This window comes from Neoarius graeffei, chromosome 2, assembly GCF_027579695.1.
Source record: "Neoarius graeffei isolate fNeoGra1 chromosome 2, fNeoGra1.pri, whole genome shotgun sequence".
Classification (NCBI taxonomy): domain Eukaryota; kingdom Metazoa; phylum Chordata; class Actinopteri; order Siluriformes; family Ariidae; genus Neoarius; species Neoarius graeffei.
Genome location: NC_083570.1, coordinates 94,675,755 through 94,697,224, shown reverse-complemented (window position 1 = coordinate 94,697,224; position 21,470 = coordinate 94,675,755). Strand labels below are relative to the sequence as shown.

At 41.1% G+C, this 21,470-nt stretch overlaps 1 protein-coding gene across 1 annotated transcript in view; it reads right to left on the bottom strand.

The window, feature by feature from the left end:
• Positions 1-21,470, bottom strand: part of wu:fb13g09 (ATP-binding cassette sub-family C member 5) — a 100,672-nt gene that overhangs the window by 18,703 nt on the left and 60,499 nt on the right. The window contains exons 19-26 of the mRNA XM_060915212.1: positions 14,245-14,374; positions 14,005-14,158; positions 11,386-11,514; positions 7,673-7,859; positions 7,316-7,405; positions 3,495-3,687; positions 2,290-2,449; positions 2,111-2,189 (exon numbers count right to left, since the gene is read on the bottom strand). Coding sequence (XP_060771195.1) covers positions 2,111-2,189; positions 2,290-2,449; positions 3,495-3,687; positions 7,316-7,405; positions 7,673-7,859; positions 11,386-11,514; positions 14,005-14,158; positions 14,245-14,374 — 1,122 coding nt within the window. The remainder of the gene's footprint in view (positions 1-2,110; positions 2,190-2,289; positions 2,450-3,494; positions 3,688-7,315; positions 7,406-7,672; positions 7,860-11,385; positions 11,515-14,004; positions 14,159-14,244; positions 14,375-21,470) is intronic.

Below are 21,470 nucleotides of genomic sequence, written 5' to 3'. Positions count from 1 at the left end.
AGAAACTACAGAAATCATTGCATTTAATCAAAGTATTCAAAATGCATTGGTGCGATCTTTCAAAAGACTTCCTGTTCATACTTATTTATTTGGTAATATCAACGATTTCCAACTTCATCATTTTGCTGATGTGACCTGATTGACACCAGGTAGAAGAATGGACAGAGGAACTGAACCACCCAAAAAGCGCATGCCCAATTATTCTTTTGTAGACTCTTTTATGCATCATGTAAGAATAACAGGGTTCTAATGAGCCCAAAATATCAGTGTAGTGGCACCAGTCATAACAGCCGGGAAAGTTATGCCTCCGAAAGCTCATGGGTTCTACATGCTTGGAGATGCATAGTGCATTTCCTGGTACTTGCAGGCCTCCCTGAAAGTCACTCTTTTTTGATAATATTAATGATTTTTTTTTTTTTTTTTTTGCCGAAAGTTGCTGTGATTGAAGACTTCTCATCTCATTATCTCTAGCCGCTTTATCCTGTTCTACAGGGTCGCAGGCAAGCTGGAGCCTATCCCAGCTGACTACGGGCGAAAGGCGGGGTACACCCTGGACAAGTCGCCAGGTCATCACAGGGCTGACACATAGACACAGACAACCATTCACACTCACATTCACACCTACGGTCAATTTAGAGTCACCAGTTAACCTAACCTGCATGTCTTTGGACTGTGGGGGAAACCGGAGCACCCGGAGGAAACCCACGCGGACACGGGGAGAACATGCAAACTCCGCACAGAAAGGCCCTCGCCGGCCACGGGGCTCGAACCCAGGACCTTCTTGCTGTGAGGCGACAGCGCTAACCACTACACCACCGTGCCGCCCTGATTGAAGACTTATTATAATTAATATTAAACTATATTAGTGATATATTTATGGAATAAGAATAAAACAACCAGTTGATTGTTCACCAAGAGTCAGCATTATTTTCAGCTATTCAATTACAATACATGACTATCCAGATCTAACTCACATCATACCGTCCCCTACTGACTGTTACGCCAATGGTTTCAATGCGTCACAAACACAGCATAAGGAAGGAGGTAAACCAGACTAGTATGATCAGTGACAATCTCTACACGGAACTACTCAGGCAGCTCTGCACTGGGTGCTTACGTGGATGGGGAGTGGAATATGTCTGAATGTAGAACATTCGTATGGCAGCGTGCCGTCACTGCTGCGTGCGGGTAACGAGAGAAAATTAAACAAAAGACCACATTTTCAAAATTGACAAGTCTTTTTATTAGCATATCAGCAACTTCTACAGGCGTGTCGGCAATATTGTGGGCGTAGCAGTAAGGAAACATTGTGTATTGGCCCGATACGCCGGAGTAAGTATGGATTTATCGAGACTCAATTCGTAAACTTGCAATAAACAAAAATGACAAATAATTCCCCATCTGTTTTGGATTGATTCTTATGGTGGTCGAGATTTCCGATTTTCAACCCCAGCAACCAAATTTACCCAACGAGTGCAAGGCCAATTACGTTCCTTTAAGCTCTGAACGCCTGCGTTCATTAGAGTTCGGAGAGTAAGTATGGATTCAGTAACTCTTCAGCATCGTTAGAATGCTCAAAGCAAAGTGCATTGAGAATAGCAATCAGATCTGGCTGCTGGACTGCACAAAATGTCTTACAATTAAAGGAGCTGTTTATAATTTTTTAAAGCCCTCAGTTGCCTGAGAGGGGAATAGAGAGAACAGTGAATACACTGATACACCTTTCAGTTGACTCCACCCACTTTGTTGAAATTATGCAAATCAAATATACCATACACTGAGAGGCACTTCTTGAGTTATGCTTTTTTTTGAGCGGCTCTGTTCTGGTTGGCAGCGGAGCTCATTTTCAGGGCCAGAAATTGTAAACAAATATGAATATGAAATACAGAAACCAGCCATATCACGACTTTGCAATATTTGAAATTATTTTATGATTATTCCAAGTCGAGAAACACTTCCAACCCAATGATTAAACTCTTTTAAAGTTTTCCTCCTCTGATGTCTTTATTTTAGGAGGTTTGCTCTCAGTTCCTTAGATGGCTATAGCATCGTTGGGAAACAAACCTGAATGTAATGTGTTGAACTCTGCACCTGAGCTCTCCTGACTCACCATGTCTTTGATGTGTGTTTTCTCCAGTGCTTCCCAGACCTGCGCGTCTGTGTACTGGCCCCACGGGTCCAAGTTTGACCTGAGCACAGAAAAAAAAACCCAGGGACATGTTGTACCAGTCTGTGATCGCAGGCCTGGGCACGTGTCTGTCTGAGCTGTGGCTGTGATGTAAACAGTACCTGACAGTACCAAGGAAGAGAACAGGCTCTTGGGGGATGACTGACAGCTTGCTTCTCAAGACGTCCAGGCCTATGTGAGCGATGTTGACACCATCGATGATGATGGATCCCCCGCTGAGCTCCACCAGTCTGAAGAGTGCTCCACCAAGTGAAGATTTACCTGAAGATAAGGATACCAGAGGGCAAAGTCTTTACTTTACTTGATCAGTGCTAATCAAAACATACAGTACTAAGATCTGATGCAGTACCGAGATCAGTAATCAAATATGCCACTCACTAAGAGGCTCTGGTTGAAATTATGGATTCTCTCAGGTGACTGAGAAGCACAGCCATAAGAAAATAGTACTATACCAGTCACTGAAGAGAATCCATAATTACCGGAGCCTCTCAGTACATGGTATATTTGACTTATATCCCTCATCAAAAAATTCCAAACTAAAAGTGTTAACTACAAAGAATTAGAAATCTCATCTCATCTCATTATCTCTAGCCGCTTTATCCTTCTACAGGGTCGCAGGCAAGCTGGAGCCTATCCCAGCTGACTACGGGCGAAAGGCAGGGTACACCCTGGACAAGTCGCCAGGTCATCACAGGGCTGACACATAGACACAGACAACCATTCACACTCACACCTACGGTCAATTTAGAGTCACCAGTTAACCTAACCTGCATGTCTTTGGACTGTGGGGGAAACCGGAGCACCCGGAGGAAACCCACGCGGACATGGGGAGAACATGCAAACTCCGCACAGAAAGGCCCTCGCCGGCCCTGGGGCTCGAACCCAGGACCTTCTTGCTGTGAGGCGACAGCGCTAACCACTACACCACCATGCCGCCCCAGAATTAGAAATAAATTTGGAAAAAAAAGAGGTCTAACTCACAGCTGTGACTCGAGTCGGCTGTATAGCTTGAAACCGTGACGTCAGTTCATGGTATATCCAGGATATACCATGACAGACTCCCACCATATCTATTTTTTCTATTTTTGATATCATGAGATGCATTGTTTAATCAGTGGTGGAACTATTTTATGGTCACATGACCCATTCTTGGCCAATCCGTGGACAGGAATTTTTTGATGAGGAACATAAACAATTATTCCACGAAATTTAGTTGTACATGAGCTGATAACGGATGAGGTGTGTAGCACTGAATTGGCTATAAGCTCAAATCCGCATACAATGCGCAAACCTCAGGCATACACACCTGAGCCAGTCCGGCCGACGATGCCCACTTTCTCCTCTGGGAGAACGTTGAAAGTGATACTCTTCAGCACTAGGGGTAACTCAGGCCGATAGCGCAGCTCCACATCCTGGAAACTGATGCTCCCCTTCTGTGGCCAACTGGATGCAGGGGCAGAGACGTCTCTGATCTGCTGAGGTTCCTCCGTCTCCAGGTTCTAAACAATCAAAGACCACAAATTTGATTTAAAGGTTGGATTATACTTGATTTTAGCTATGCATACTAAAGATGGCTGCCATGTGTGTCCTACAGTCGTTTGGGGCATCGCTTGTGCACGTCCTCAGAAAGGAACGCTACGCATCTGCATGGTGCAATAGCAACATAAATAGTGGGGGTATACAGTATCCATACTTTGTCTGCAACTGACTAAATTAACTAGCATTGTGTTTCAAATCATATACAACCCCAATTCCAAAAAAGTTGGGATGCTGGGTAAACTGTAAGTAAAAACAATACGATAATTTGCAAATCATGGAAACTCTATATTTCATTGACGATAGTACAAAGACAACATATGAAATGGCAAAACTGAGATTTTATTGTTTTTTGAAAAGTATATGCTCATTTTGAATTTGATTCCAGCAACACGTTTCAAAAAAGTTGGGTCAGGGGCATGTTTACCACTGTGTTGCATCACCTCTACTTTTAACAACACACTGTAAACGTTTGGGAACTGAGGAGACCAATTGCTGTAGTTTTGAAAGAGAAATCTTGTCCCATTCTTGCCTGATATACAATTTCAGTTGCCCAACAGTTCAGGTCTCCTTTGTTGTATTTTGCGCTTCATAATGCGCCAAATGTTTTAAATGGGAGACAGGTTTGGACTTCAGGCAGGCCAGTTTCGCACCTGCACTCTTTTACTACGGAGCCATGCACTGTGTGCAGAAAGTGGTTTGGCATTGTCTTGCTGAAAGAAGGAAGGCCTTCCCTGAAAAAGATTTTGTTTGGATGGCAGCATATTGCTCTGAAACATGTTCAGCATTAATGATGCCTTCCCAGATGTACAAGCTACCCATGTCATGTGCACGTTATTCTTAAATTGTTGCACTGTTTGCCCACACAGTCTTTCACAGAGCGGTAAACCCCTCCCCATCTTTACTTCTGAGAGACTCCGCCTCTGTGGGATGCTCTTTTTATACCCAATCATGTTACTGACCTGATGTCAATTAACCAAATTAGGTTTTTTTTTTAAAGCATTACACAACTTTTTCCGCCTTTTGTTGCCCCTGTCCCAACTTTTCTGAAGCGTGCTGATATCAAATTTATTATGACCGTATATTTTTCACAAAACAATAACATTTCTCAGTTTCAACATTTGATATGTTGTCTTTGCCCTATTTTCAATGAAATATACAGGGCTTCCATGATTTGCAAATTATCGCATTGCGTTTTTATTTATGTTTTACACAGTGTCCCAACTCTTTGGAATTGGGTTGTACTTATATACTATTCTTTACAGTATTTGTGTACTAACAGCAGGGGCGCCGCTAGGGAGGGGAAAGTTAGGACGATTCTAAGGGCCTGGCACTGACGGGGGGGCCCTGTGAGGGATATTAATATTATTGCCTTGTGTAAGTTTTTGAAATAAAATATTTCATTTCATCTGTTAAAATATGCAAATTATACATGGTTATGACTTGCTATAACATTTTTCTTGAATTATTTATGATATTGTCATTTCACCCCTCCACCCTTTTTACTAATGGTACAGTGTGATTCTGGGCGTGGGATTAGCGCAGTTTAGAGCAGCTGTCAGTTTCTCTCTGGGCGCAACAGAGGTGTGCATTCTAGAAGTTGCTAAGCAGGAGCAGGTGTGATAAATTATGAAGTGCAGATATCACACTGTGTGTGAAAAAAAAATCACCTTTTTTCATAGGTGTCTTTATTGTATAATTAAGTCTAGATGTTTTGCCATTGTTCATGTGTGGATTTGTTGATATTGTTAAGTATTTAACTTTAATATTTTGCACATTAGCTGTGGTCATAGATATCATTGCTATTGTTCATGTGTGGATTTATTGATACTGTTGCTAGGTATTTAACTTGAACATTTGCTGTGTTTTCTAATAAATGTGTGATGCCTAAAAGAAACCAAAAACACTTAGTGGATTTCTTGCAGTGCACTATGTGATTGTATCAAAAAACTAGTGTAGTTATTCATCAAGGCATACATTTGATCACATACAATAAGTCAATAAATGGAGGAAACAAAGGAATACATTTTGTAATCCTGATTATTGATGATGTTTGCTGGAGGGCTCTGGAGTATCCATAATGTGCATACAGAATGTTATAAATCCATACTGATACAGTGATGCATGCAATTTCTCTCAACACAAACATTTGGATTGAATGAACTCCATAGGCTACTGAGTGGCCTAATAATAGTTGCTCATAAAAGAAAAGAAAAAAAAAAAATATATATATATATATATATATCTCATCTCATTATCTCTAGCCGCTTTATCCTGTTCTACAGGGTCGCAGGCAAGCTGGAGCCTATCCCAGCTGACTACGGGCGAAAGGCGGGGTACACCCTGGACAAGTCGCCAGGTCATCACAGGGCTGACACATAGACACAGACAACCATTCACATTCACACCTACCGTCAATTTAGAGCCACCAGTTAACCTAACCTGCATGTCTTTGGACTGTGGGGGAAACCGGAGCACCCGGAGGAAACCCACGCGGACACGGGGAGAACATGCAAACTCCGCACAGAAAGGCCCTCGCCGGCCATGGGGCTCGAACCCAGGACCTTCTTGCTGTGAGGCGACAGCGCCGTGCCGCCCATATATATATATATATATATATATATATATATATATATATATATATATATATATATATATATCTTCCATATACATCATGGAATGTTCATTTTAAGCCAACAGTCTATTCAGTCTAATTCTGACAGTTCTGCATTTAAAATGTTCATATACCAAATAATTGTATCACCTAAACTTGCTAGGTAGCTGATCACACGCGTAGTAAAGTAAAAGTGCCAGCCAAAAACAGACTTCAAATTCAGTTGCTTGAGCTTGAAAATTTTACCGGGGGGCCCTAAATTGTAATCTTTCATAGGGCCCAAGATTTCTAGCGGCGCCCCTGACTAACAGTATTTGGTTTACCCATTATTATTTCGTGTTTGAATTTCAAAAACCCCTCATGTAGCCTTCAAACCTACAAAAAGTCTGTTTTGACTATGAGAATGCCAGTGTGTTAGCAAGATTAGCAGAAAAAGGGGTCAGGTATTCTTTTTAAATGGACAGACAGAATTTTTAGACATGGGTTGTGTAAAAAAAAAAAGTCGATTTAAAAAAATGAATAGACAGAAAGGTATGTGGTTGTTATTCTCCCTGTGTCAAAAACTCAAAATGGCTGTATCTTATCTGTTCAGTGCCAATGACGCTCGTCAAAAGTGTTCATAAAACAAAACAATCACTTTGAATTGTCTTGATTACAGCCTTATTGCTTAATCATTAAAAAGCAGCTGTTGCGTTAGTTGCTTTTCTAGACATCTGTAAGCGAGGTCTTTGATGCCACTGGATCAAATTTTAGTTGAATACACCTAGAATATGAGAGATAGCATTTAATAAGATGTATTATTCTTCTGCTTATGTGAGAATGTGGAAAGTCGATGTCCACCTAAAGCCAGCAGGGACGTTTCCCCACAGTGTGTCCTTGGGGTGTAATGACCCGATGGCGTCTGATTGCTGTGCTGTTCCAATATTGAACGCTATTCCAATATAAAACATTCTGGTCCTGTCTGTTTGCACATTCACCTTGATGTAATGATCCATCCTCTCCACTGATGTAAATCGAGCCTCCAGTTCAGACATGAGTCTCACCGTGAACTGAAACATACCTGTCAGCTGGAATAGAGACAGGTCACAGTGGGTCAGAAACATGTCAATGCTAAACATATAAACAGCATTAGCCTTTTGGGTAAACAAGGCAAAAAAACAATACGATGTTCAGAATGCAAACCAAGTAATGTGTCCACATTAAGATTTTAATTACAGGACTTAAATAATTAACATATACGGCTGCTCTAAATACAAAGTAAACAATAATGTTATAGTGATGACCCTTCATGAACTTAAACGTGTATGTGTGTGTGAGCTTTGAGGGCTGAGCACCTGTACGGCATAGGAGATGGCCAGACCGGCGTACGCTGGAGAGATGCGTCCGTGCATGATAACGATCAACAGAGCCACGACGGTGGTGAGTATAATGCTGATGAGGTCTAAACGTACCGCAAACCAGCGCAGGGCACAGTTGAACAGATAGTAGGCAGCCTGGTTAGTGTCCAACAGGTCTCGATATCTGGACGAATACACAGAGTGCCAAAGTGCTTCATAACATTTGTTTCTTCTCTTCATATCTACAGTTCCCTCATTTGAAACTTTAACATTAAAAGCAAAAAACATACTAATTGAACATACTGATTTACAACTATTTCAATATTATCCAAAGAATATAATATATTACATAGACATGAGTGTTTTACTGGGAAATACACCACTCATATTTTTCATACGAGCTAATTTGAATGTATGGAGGGAATTTAAATGGAAGGTCATCATGAGGTTCTTTCGGACACCTGAAATTATGGCTAAATTTAGCACTACACGCTCAAATAAATGCTGGAGAAACTGTGGCCCACACATTGGCAATCAGATCCACATACTTTGGTTATGCCCGAAACTGGAAACGTTCTGGGAGGAAGTGTTTGAAACACTTTATAAAGTATTTGGTGGAAATATTACAATGGTGGCTCTACGAGGTCTATTAGCAAGAGGCATCGAAGGAAGAGCCAAAAAATATCTTTTACAGATACTGCTAGCAACAGCAATTAAACGCATTACAGTAAGATGGTTGAAGCCTGACCCTCCAACATACAATATGTCGATGGAAACCCACGCGGACATGGGGAGAACATGCAAACTCTGCATAGAAAGGCCCTCGTCGGCCACGGGGCTCGAACCCGGATCTTCAATATATCAAATGGAACAAATAACATTCCCTGAGACTTCAAAAAGATATATTCGCTAGAAGGTGGAGCCCTGCCATGGGTATACTGTTATAGTGTGGATCCCATACAATATGAATCCGATCTGTATTATTAATCTGATTTTTAAAAAAATTCTATTTCTTTTATCTTATTTTGTTTTATTCGATTTTGTTTTATATTTTTCTTTGTCATTATAGTCTCCGTGGGCGGCACGGTGGTGTAGTGGTTAGCGCTGTCGCCTCACAGCAAGAAGATCCGGGTTCGAGCCCCGTGGCCGATGAGGGCCTTTCTGTGCAGAGTTTGTATGTTGTCCGTGTGGGTTTCCTCTGGAGTCCAAAGACATGCAGGTTAGGTTAACTGGTGACTCTAAATTGACCGTAGGTGTGAATGTGAGTGTGAATGGTTGTCTGTGTCTATGTGTCAGCCCTGTGATGACCTGGCGACTTGTCCAGGGTGTACCCCACCTTTCGCCCGTAGTCAGCTGGGATAGGCTCCAGCTTGCCTGCGACCCTGTAGGACAGGATAAAGCGGCTAGAGATAATGACATGAGATGAAATGAGATTATAGTCTCCGTCTCCCTTGTTGTATTATAGTTGTTACCATGTGTATTGAAAAACTTGAAAAACAGCAGTTATGATGAATATGATTCTGTATATATGATTTTGAATGAAACTGAAATAAAAACTAAGTTAAAAAAATCTCTATATGATACTCATGGGGAAATTGACGAATTGTTTTGATTAATTTGGGTACTTTCTGTTTCTGAGTGTGTCTATATAATAAAAAGAAAATCACACACTGACGTGAAGATATGAAGTTTATCTTCTCGTGTTGAAAAACTTGCATTTTTCGTATGAAATACATCACTGATCTGAGTGACGTATTTAAATAATACTGGCTGGTGTTGAGTGGTATATCAGATATATTCCATTCAGCTAGCATGATATTGAATGAAGGCTTTATTTCAAGCATATCAAAGTAGTACAAAACAGAAGAGAAGAAAAACAAACACAAAAAACAATCGAATGAATCGAAGATGAGTAGCTGAATGGAATATATCTGATATACCACAAAAAATAGGGATCCTATGGGTACGTGTGGCTACTGCTTATAAATAAAAGTGTTTTCTGATCCCATACCCATACAGTAAATATAGCATATATACATGTTATCAATTATACTCGCCTCATCTCTTGCAAGCATCACCAAGCCGTGAGCAGCATCAGGGCTTGGGGTATTTTGTTTACTGTGTTTTGTTCAAAATGCAGTACTGTGAACTAGATCTATTTTCAAAATGGTAAGAAAACACTTGTTCATGAATTGTCTTTGAAGCATTATTTAGTACTAATGAGCACATTTTGTTTCACAAGTGTAGCGTAGGGCGGCGCGGTGGTGTAGTGGTTAGCGCTGTCGCCTCACAGCAAGAAGGTCCGGGTTCGAGCCCCGTGGCCGGCGAGGGCCTTTCTGTGCGGAGTTTGCATGTTCTCCCCGTGTTCGCGTGGGTTTCCTCCGGGTGCTCCGGTTTCCCCCACAGTCCAAAGACATGCAGGTTAGGTTAACTGGTGACTCTAAATTGAGCGTAGGTGTGAATGTGAGTGTGAATGGTTGTCTGTGTCTATGTGTCAGCCCTGTGATGACCTGGAGACTTGTCCAGGGTGTACCCCGCCTTTCGCCCGTAGTCAGCTGGGATAGGCTCCAGCTTGCCTGCGACCCTGTAGAACAGGATAAAGCGGCTACAGATGATGAGATGAGATAATGAGATGAATGAAGTGTAGCGTAAAAGACTAAAATAAAATTAAGAAATTAAAGCGAATAGCAGAAGTTTGATATCGGCTTCTCAAAATATCTGCCAAAAAGCTAAAAAAAAAAAACCTTACAAAACCTTTCATTTGACCTTTCAGAAGGACCAAACAAAAGCTGTGATAATCAAAAGGTAAATTTTCTTAAAATAAACACCACTTACTTGATATCGAATCAGTAGCCTTGGCGAACCACGAGGTGAATTTCGTTTATCTTTTTATCTGCTGATCATTTTCCAATACTACGAAGTTATAACGAGGTTTCTCTTATTTCGTTTCTGGTTCTGATTGGTTCCGAAGTTTATCAAGAAGTAGAACGGGTAATCAAACTTGATCAGGATAAGTGCTGATTGGTTATGAAGTTTCGCTATTGTTACACTCATTCTTGCAACATGATGACATAGTGGCTACTGCCTCACTTCGCTTCTATGAGGCAGTAGCCACAAAAAAAGCCAGCCAATATTATTATTATTATACATACATACATACACGTTCCTTTTGGGTGTCCAACACATCTTTCTCTTTCAAAATTCTCTCAAAATCTTTCATTTTTAACGAAGCAAACCTGGCGGCCATGTTTGTTTAGAAATTGTCACAGTCGCTCGCTAGCGCAGAAGTTTTACATCTCCGGCGTGTGACCTCATGTTGTCTTGACAACCGTGCAATATCGTAAACCATATTCAACGCTCATTCTCATTGGGTAGAGCGGTGTAATCCACGTAGGATAAGCGATATGCTAACAATATTGCATGCTATCAAACCAAATGAATGAAACTCGCTAGAAGGGAACAGAACAAATGTTTTTATTCCATCGAAAAAGTGTCCTGTATGTATAATAATCCCAATATTTCACTCCAATGATGTCACTCCCAGTGTTTTCCTGCTGACTAGATGCGTGCCATCAAAATGGCGTAATAACTCTTAAATATATTATACCTTTAATGTTAACCAAGGTTAAAATGTGGAAAATGTCCAGTTTTAATAAAAAGGATGTCTAAACAGAGCTTCACCACAGATGTCCAAGGAATGGCAGACTCACCTCTGAAGGAAGTCCGGCCCCCTGCTGTAGGCGTGGATAGTGGACAGACCCTGCAGGCTGCTGGTGAGGTGAGAGTTGAAAGGCGATTGGCTGATGTTGTCCAGCCTTTTCAGTTCACGAATCAGCACTCTTTGAAGACAGGACAAAAAAAAAAAAACCTTTGGAAAAATCGCACACCACACCCTGGTGTCTCTTAAGTCCCACTATATCCTCAGTGACGCAGGACTGAAGTGTGATCGATCATAGCTGTCCAGCTGATCACACCTGCCATGTGACAGGTGAGTAACTTATAAGATGGATACCCACAGGGGACAATAAGTGTGCTGCTGAAGGCTTCTAGGAAGAGGCTGTCATTGCTGAAGTCTCGGTCCTAATTTATAGGGCCTTTTATAACCCCTGCCACTTCAATGCTAAAACCAGCAGGACAGCACAGCCCCAGCCGGCAGCGATGAGAGAGATGGGCCTTTATTGGTGAAAGGTAGGCTGATTTCTACTTTTAGACACAAAATGAAATGGGCAAAGGCTGCAAATAAAAGGACTGCTATGAATCACCCATTTCTCATTATAGAGATTGGGATGAGAACTGAGAATGAGGGAGAAAATGGACAAAACATAAAAAGAATAAAAAAAAAAACCCTGCTTCGAGAAACAGTGGCTGTTTACAAATGATGTGCTTTCAGTTAACAAGAGAGCTGCATGTTTGGTGGTTCATTAGAAAATCCATTATCAGGGAGAAAATAGTTTGGAGAATTAAAGTTCAGCTGGGCTTACTGCTGACAATTTTTCCAATCATTTTCCATTCGTCACCTATATTATCCTCAGCACCAAAATAACTAATAACAGTAATAAATCAACAAAATCCAAAGGAGGGGGAAAAATAATTCCTTTATAATAACTGATGTGCAAGAGATTTCTTTTCTTTTCCATAGAATTATGGTTTCATTTGCTTGACAAACATTTTGGTATCATTTGCTTGTGCTTATGCAAATTAGAAACACCTCAGACACTACACATGAATAATTTGCATACTGGAATCTGATTGTTTCTCACATTTTATGATGCAATAACCCTTTTACTTTCATACATGACAAGTTCAAGGTGACTTTTCAACCAGTTGTGGGTGAAGAAATGGACTTGCTGAACTGAAAAGCCCAAGTTAATTTCCTATACATTCCCTTGGAGCTTAATTTCTTCAATTGCACTTCATTGTTAGCTCATCCGGCCAACAGACAATGAGCTTATACCAGCACGTGTTGTCCATCATCCGTCATCTATCGGATGTCGTCCACATTTCACGAAAATCGTTTCTCTCTCAATTCTTCACCGATTTTTATTCTTTCTGGCAGGAAGGTAGGTCTGCCTGGGGTGCATATAGCGTCTATCCATCTCATCTCATCTCATCTCACTCTAGCCGCTTTATCCTTCTACAGGGTCGCAGGCAAGCTGGAGCCTATCCCAGCTGACTACGGGCGAAAGGCGGGGTACACCCTGGACAAGTCGCCAGGTCATCGCAGGGCTGACACATAGACACAGACAACCATTCACACTCACATTCACACCTACGGTCAATTTAGAGTCACCAGTTAACCTAACCTGCATGTCTTTGGACTGTGGGGGAAACCGGAGCACCCGGAGGAAACCCACGCGGACACGGGGAGAACATGCAAACTCCGCACAGAAAGGCCCTCGCCGGCCACGGGGCTCGAACCCGGACCCTCTTGCTGTGAGGCGACAGCGCTAACCATTACACCACCGTGCCTCCCAGCGTCTATCCAAATTTGCATAATTGCAATTAATACTGAAGATACGGAGTAATTAAGCCCTAACGAGTAGTTTCCACACAAATCGCTACTTTTCCCTCAATTCTTCACCGATTTTGATTCTTTCTGGCACGAAGGTAGGGGTACCAATGGTCCATACAGCCTCTACCCAAATTTGGGCCAGAGTGAGCGACGCCATCATTGATGGTCTCATTTCAATTCCTCACTCTGAAAATGTGAGGACAGAACGCAAAGGGGAAAAAGCACATGAAAAATCATATGTAATCATGTTTGTGAATTAAAACATCCTTGCTTCCTGAGGCATTAGTCCTGATATAATGTAACTTCACTTACTGATACACAAGGTGGTATGATTACTCAGTGACTAAACATCACTGAAAACTTTATTACACACACTAATTCTGTGTTTGTGCTTCTTCTGTTTATCATATTATTTTCCAGAAGGTGGAGGATTTGTTCAGTGTGCATATTGCACAAGATGCGATAAAATAAAACGTCTATGCAGGAAGCTCCTGTGTATCCTTGATCGAGAAGCCTTGATACCTCTGTACGCATTTAAAGAATTGATATCTTCTTAAACATAGCAGGCCTCAGGGTCATGTCTTGAGCGACGTAGGATCAAGGAATCAAGAATGCATGAAGAGTATTGGGATACAACCCACACATTTCTCAGGGTGCTCGTGCTGTCATGGTGGTTTGGTCTACTACAGTTCCATAATCACTTTCCTGAGCACTCAGTCGAGGTCTGAACTCAAAATCGTCTTTAACAACGGAACGAAGAAAGTTCAAGGTCCAAGCTTAAATTACATACAGTATGTATAAACCATGGAGATCTAACCTGGAGATACGATTGATGATGTAGAAAAAGGCTGCAAGTGGGATGATGGAGAACAGGAACCATGGGAAAACAGCGCTCACTACTCCTAGACAGAAGAGCACCAATGTCATGTTCTGCAGCAGCAACTCCAGCTGAATTGGCAGGCGCACATCCACTGCAACGAGAGTGAGAAAATCACCATAAAACATCTTTATCGAGCTGACAGGAGAAAACGGCTGGGCGGGGAATTCTCACACTAACCTTCATCCACGTCTTTGGAGAAACGAGTCAGGATGCGTCCTAGGGGAGTCGTATCAAAGAAACGCATTGGGCTGAGGAGGAGAGTCTTAAACAGCTTATCGTGTAGAGCTGAGGCTGCCCGCAAGGTACACTGCAGCACACAAAGACGTATTAATTATTAAAATGCAACCTTTCATCGTGCAAATGTTAACAAATCCACAGTGCAAGCAAGAGGATGAAAAACATGCAGGAAAGGGAGAAAAGACTTGTGAAAAGCACCAGGGCACAAAGAAATAGAAGCTCAGCAGGGGCTCAGCAAAATCCCAGAATTCTCGTGATTTGTACAGCGATGTACACAATCTAATACATGCCATGCTGAACTTACTTGAAAGAAGCCATTTGTTGTTTTTTCCAGTGTATGGAGGGATGAAATATTATTTTGGAAGTGTCAAGCAAATCAGAGTAAGCCGAAAGTTTGTGAAACCTTAAGAATTTTCTATATTTCTGCATAAATATGACCTAAAACATCATCAGATTTTCACACAAGTCCTAAAAGTAGATAAAGAGAACCCAGTTAAACAAATGAGACAAAAATATCATACTTGGTCATTTATTTATTGAGGAAAATGATCCAATATTACATATCTGTGAGTGGCAAAAGTATGTGAACCTTTGCTTTCAGTATCTGGTGTGACCCCCTTGTGCAGCAATAACTGCAACTAAACGTTTGCGGTAACTGTTGATCAGTCCTGCACACCGGCTTGGAGGAATTTTAGCCCGTTCCTCCGTACAGAACAGCTTCAACTCTGGGATGTTGGTGGGTTTCCTCACATGAACTGCTCGCTTCAGGTCCTTCCACAACATTTCCATTGGATTAAGGTCAGGACTTTGATTTGGCCATTCCAAAACATTCACTTTATTCTTCTTTAACCATTCTTTGGTAGAACGACTTGTGTGCTTAGGGCCGTTGTCTTGCTGCATGACCCACCTTCTCTTGAGATTCAGTTCATGGACAGATGTCCTGACATTTTCCTTTAGAATTCGCTGGTATAATTCAGAATTCAATGTTCCATCAATGATGGCAAGCCGTCTTGGCCCACATGCAGGAAAAACAGGCCCAAACCATGATACTACCACCACTATGTTTCACAGATGGGATAAGATTCTTATGCTGGAATGCAGTGTTTTCCTTTCTCCAAACGTAATGCTTCTCATTTAAACCAAAAAGTTCTATTTTGGTCTCATCCATCCACAAAACATTTTTCCAATAGCCTTCTGGCTTGTACACATCATCTTTAGCAAACTTCAGATGAGCAGCAATATTCTTTTTGGAGCAGTGGCTTTCTCCTTGCAACTCTGCCATGCACACCATTGTTGTTCAGTGTTCTCCTGATGGTGGACTCATGAACATTAACATTAGCCAATGTGAGAGAGGCCTTCAGTTGCTTAGAAGTTACCCTGGGGTCCTTTGTGACCTCGCCGACTATTACACGCCTTGCTCTTGGAGTGATCTTTGTTGATCAACTACTCCTGGGGAGGGTAACAATGGTCTTGAATTTCCTCCATTTGTACACAATCTGTCTGACTGTGGATTGGTGGAGTCCAAACTCCTTAGAGATGGTTTTGTAACCTTTTCCAGCCTGATGAGCATCAACAACACTTTTTCTGAGGTCCTCAGAAATCTTCTTTGTTCGTGCCATGATACACTTCCACAAACGTGTGTTGTGAAGATCAGACTTTGATAGATCCCTGTTCTTTAAATAAAACAGGGTGCCCACTCACACCTGATTGTCATCCCATTGATTGAAAACACCTGACTCTAATTTCACCTTCAAATTAACTGCTAATCCTAGAGGTTCACATACTTTTGGCACGCACAGATATGTAATATTGGATCATTTTTCTCAATAAATAAATGACCAAGTATAATATTTTTGTCTCATTTGTTTAACTGGGTTCTCTTTATATATATAAGTTCTTATATAACATGGATCCATTAAAAAAAATCAGCAAAGACCTTTCGACAATTTAGAGATTTTTTTCACCGTTATAAAAAATCCCCACCCTAAATATTTTCATTCCCATAACTCAGCAATTAATGAACATTAGTGGCACATGGATTCAAAAGAACATCAGCTGTCCATAAGCTCCCTAGTGCAAGGCACCCAGAGCGATGTAACACACGCACGCACGCACACACAGTCCCTTTCCTATTGAGAGCCACTGTAGTGGACAGATAAATGGATTTAGCCTGCAGACAATTTCAATTACAGAGCGGGGGGGCGGGGGGACCCTAGAAGACACACAGCAGATAAAATGAGAAAGCAGGCCAATTAGCAAAGGCCATGTCAGTGGAGCAATGAACCCTTATTAAACCGCAGAAGGAAAACAGGACACAAGACCCCTGGTAATGATTTTCTTTAAACTGGGGAATATAAATTTGTGTTTAAAGGTTTATTGATCCCGCAGTGACACAACCTAAGAGTCATTGTGGTATCGGTGTACCACACAACATGACCCACCTCTGAACATTTAAGAAGAACAGATCAACCTGTGCTATAGATTGAAGCTTCATAACCAGGGCTTTGGGAGACTGTGATATTTAACAATTATTTCCTCAAGGTGAAGCGAGTCCACTTAGTCTCGGTTATTATTCACCAATATTCACTGAGCCTGAGGTGGATAATTGTTTTAGTATAAATACACAGGTGATTTATATTAAAAAATAAAAAATATATATAAAAAAAACCCCCAATCATTTATTTCGAACCTCAAAAGCAGCATACAAATGTAATAAAGGTGCGGCGCGGACTTGTCACTTATTTATGCCGACTCACATAAAATACTTTGTTTTGAAACAGATAAAGTAAATCACAATTCCACCTTACCTTTGAATAGTTTTAGACCAAACTTCAAAGCATCTTTAGTGCTTTTAGGAACAGCATTTTCTTTCACAATTTGTAATTCTTCCTCACTTACAGTGACGAAATGATTGGGCACCATTTTGCCGAGTTGTTCAAGCTGATTATCGAGAAATAGTCTGAATTTCTTAACCAATCCGAGCGTACGATTTTCTATAATCACCTGCATATTTATCCTAAAAACATCTGTCAAATTGTCATAGAATGTAAGATTTAAAAAATTACTGCAAGTTTCCGTGACTGATGTATTTGATTAATTATTGAATGTTCTGTGAACATATGATGTTCTCAGTTTGCATCACAATGTTAATTAAGGCGCAAACTGCACTTAGAATTAGTTATGAATAATTTCGTCACTTTATTCTTCCTGGGTGGTGTAGTGGTTAGCACTGTCACCTCACAGCAAGAAGGTTCTGGGTTCGAGCCCAGCGGTTTACAGAGGCCTTTCTGTGTGGAGTTTGCATGTTCTCCCCGTGTCCGCGTGGGTTTCGTCTGGATGCTCCGGTTTCCCCCACAGTCCAAAGACATGCAGATTTGGCTAATTGGTGGCTCTAAATTGTCTGTAGGTGTGAGTGTGTGTGAATGGTTGAGAGGAGAAAGCCTCCAGTAGAAGGCAATAGGAAACCACTACTGTAATGTTCCCTAGAAACTTTGATGGCTGAAGCTGTCAGAGCAGCCACACCACTGTCGTGATGAGCCAAAATGGATGGATGGATTCTTCCTCTTCCTGTTTAACCCAACTGACCCTATATCGACTGAGAAAAATTATATATATATATATATATATATATATATATATATATATATATATACAAAACAAGTGCAAAAGTCAGGTATAAGAAGTGCTGAGCTTCTTATACCTGACTTTAGAGGTACAAATACTCATCAAACAGCCAAGGAAACAAACCAACCGTACAAATGAACTGACAAAGTACAATCAAATAGAGAAAAATAAAACTCCAATGGGGGCGGCATGGTGGTATAGTGGTTAGCACTGTAACCTCACAGCAAGAAGCTCCTGGGTTCGAGCCCAGCGGCCGGTGAGAGCCTTTCTGTATGGAGTTTGTATGTTCTCCCCATATCTGCGTGGGTTTCCCCCACAGTCCAAAGACATGCAGTTAGGCTAATTGGTGGCTCTAAATTGACCGTAGGTGTGAATGGTGGTTTGTTTCTGTGTCAGCCCTGTGGTGACTTGTCCAGGGTGTACCCCGCCTCTTGCCCATAGTCAGTTGGGATAGGCTCCAGCTTGCCTGAGACCCTGTACAGGATAAGTGGCTATAGATAATGGATGGATGGAAAACTCCAACGGCTAACCCCAGGCTAGACAGTACACAGTCTGGTTTGGTCAAGACCAAAACGCAGTTCCCCAGCAGGCAGGGACAGTACCAGTCAAAAGTTTGGACACACCTTCTAATTCAATAGTTTTTCTTTATTTTTATTAACTAAAAGGCACTTCATGTCTTAAAGTAATGATCGATGTTGTTTCTCTTTAGTTAGTTGAGTGGTTCTTGACATAATATGGATGACTACAGTTGTGGAATAGGGCTGTTTGATCTCAAATGCATTAAGAAAGCAAGAAACGAGTCCACTAATTAACTTTTGATGAGGCACACCTGTTAATTGAAAAGAATTCCCAGTGACTACCTCATGAAGCTAGTTAATATAATGCCAATAGTGTGCACAGCGTCATCAAGGTAAATGGTGGCTACTTTGAAGGATCTAAAGTCTGAAGAACCTAAAACACTTTTTGGTTGACCACATAATTCCTTTTTTTTTTTTTTTTTGCGGTCTGGTTTCCATCAAATCTTGCACTCTGATTGGCTTGTGAGCGGTCTGGAATCCTATGATCCGGACCCCGGTTACAGACCTTTGGCGACTCACTTGTTCACAACAACCACCAACATAGTAGCAATTTTTTGTCAACATTTATTTTTGCATTTCTCAGTGTAATAGCATTAATGTTACAGTATGGATAGCGATAACGACAGTGTTCACAGCGAAAGCGAGTTTTATTTTTGGAAAATTCTGAGCTGACGTAGCTTGTCAAACAGGTTTTTGACGAGCTTGTAGCAGGTTTGTTACCTCCGCCAAGGTATGGTTTTCGGTAGCGTTGGTTTGTTTGTTTGTTGGTTTGTCTGTTAGCAACATTACGGAAAAAGTAATGAACGGATTGCTCTGAAATTTTTTTCCAGAGGTGTGACTAGGCAAACAGACTAGACAAACAGACAAACTAGACACACACACACACAATAATAGCGGAGCACCATACCTAAGAAAAAATTGTAAACCCATCAAGTCAATTTTTTGTGGTTTGTCCGTGTACCACCAGTCATACACACCGCCTAGTGGTCAGTGTTAGTAATTACCAGTCATACACACCGCCTAGTGGCCAGTGTTAGTAATTACCAGTCATACACACCGCCTAGTGGTCAGTGTTAGTAATTACCAGTCATACACACCGCCTAGTGGTCAGTGTTAGTAATTACCAGTCATACACACCGCCTAGTGGTCAGTGTTAGTAATTACCAGTCATACACACCGCCTAGTGGTCAGTGTTAGTAATTACCAGTCATACACACCGCCTAGTGGTCAGTGTTAGTAATTACCAGTCATACACACCGCCTAGTGGTCAGTGTTAGTAATTACCAGTCATACACACCGCCTAGTGGTCAGTGTTAGTAATTACCAGTCATACACACCGCCTAGTGGCCAGTGTTAGTAATTACCAGTCATACACACCGCCTAGTGGCCAGTGTTAGTAATTACCAGTCATACACACCGCCTAGTGGTCAGTGTTAGTAATTACCAGTCATACACACCGCCTAGTGGTCAGTGTTAGTAATTACCAGTCATACACACCGCCTAGTGGCCAGTGTTAGTAATTACCAGTCATACACACCGCCTAGTGGCCAGTGTTAGTAATTACCAGTCATACACACCGCCTAGTGGTCAGTGTTAGTAATTACCAGTCATACACGCCGCCTAGTGGCCAGTGCTAGCCAGTAAAGAAATAAAACAAAAGAGACTGGCTAGGATATAAGAAAATTCTACAACCCAGAAACAGATGGGAGCTCCGCTTTTAGGCAGTGCCTAAATCTATATATTAGTGACCTGCCATCATTGTGCATTTTGTTGCAGACATATGAAAACTCTGCATGTACACACACACACACACACACACACACACACACACTGCAGACACAGGAAAGCTAAGATGACTTAAGATTACAGCGTGAGATAGACATAAGGAGGAGACACACGTATAGTTTTGTACATATATAAATATAAATGTACATTTTCACACACACACACACAGTCTTTGTCTGTCTATCTCTCATCCGTCAAGCAGTCATGGCATTTGCAACATGCACATCACCTTTGAACATTTGATGAATATATGACATGTGACTGTTTTGTTGGGTGGCGGAATGTCCTGGGTTGCGGAACCACATGTGCGAGGGCCCGTCAAGGCTGCTAGCGGCTTTAATTATATCTGTATTTGTAAATACTTAATTTATCTAGAAGTTTTTTTCTCTATTTTCTATTCTTTAATTATCCTGTAATGATGCTGCTGGAATCTTAATTTCCCTGAGGGAACCCTCCCAAAGGGATCAATAAAGTTTAATCTAATCTAATCTAATCTAATCTAATCTAATCTAATCTAATCTAATCTAATCTAATCTAATCTGATCTGAAATGAAAAACCTAGCAATACCCAGCAGTATGTAGCTATGATCAGAGTACAGGATGAGTCATCAAATCTGACTTCAGTGTATTCATACAAATAAAAACATCTAGGACTATTTTTTTTTTTGGTCATTCTTTAAGACATCCTGGCATATCGGTGTCCACAACATGAAGGTACAAGAAGGTTGCGGTGGCGTTTATGAACATTTATTTATTCCAACATTTCTATCTGTAGACTGTAGACCACAAAAGTTGTGTCTGAGTCCATGCATGGAAGAATTTGTACACATTAGTATTCATATACACATCCTGTATGTACAGTGTTTCTACAGATTTTGTAAGCCAAGTAGCAAACAAAAGGTAACCTGACTGTCATTTTTTTCGTAGTCACAAATAATGCTTGTCAATTCATGATCTAACCGGATGGGGTTTTTGATTTTGGACTTCAAAAAGTCCAATTCATAAAGGTTCATTAATCATTACTAACATTACACACTCAGAAAACATGATCAAGCTAACCTGACAGGATTTCTGATTGGATTTTGAAGTCAAATTTGTAAATGTTCATTAACATAGTCAGTTAGCAATCATGAGCTAACTTGACAGGAATTCTGATCAGATTTTGAAGTCCAATTTATT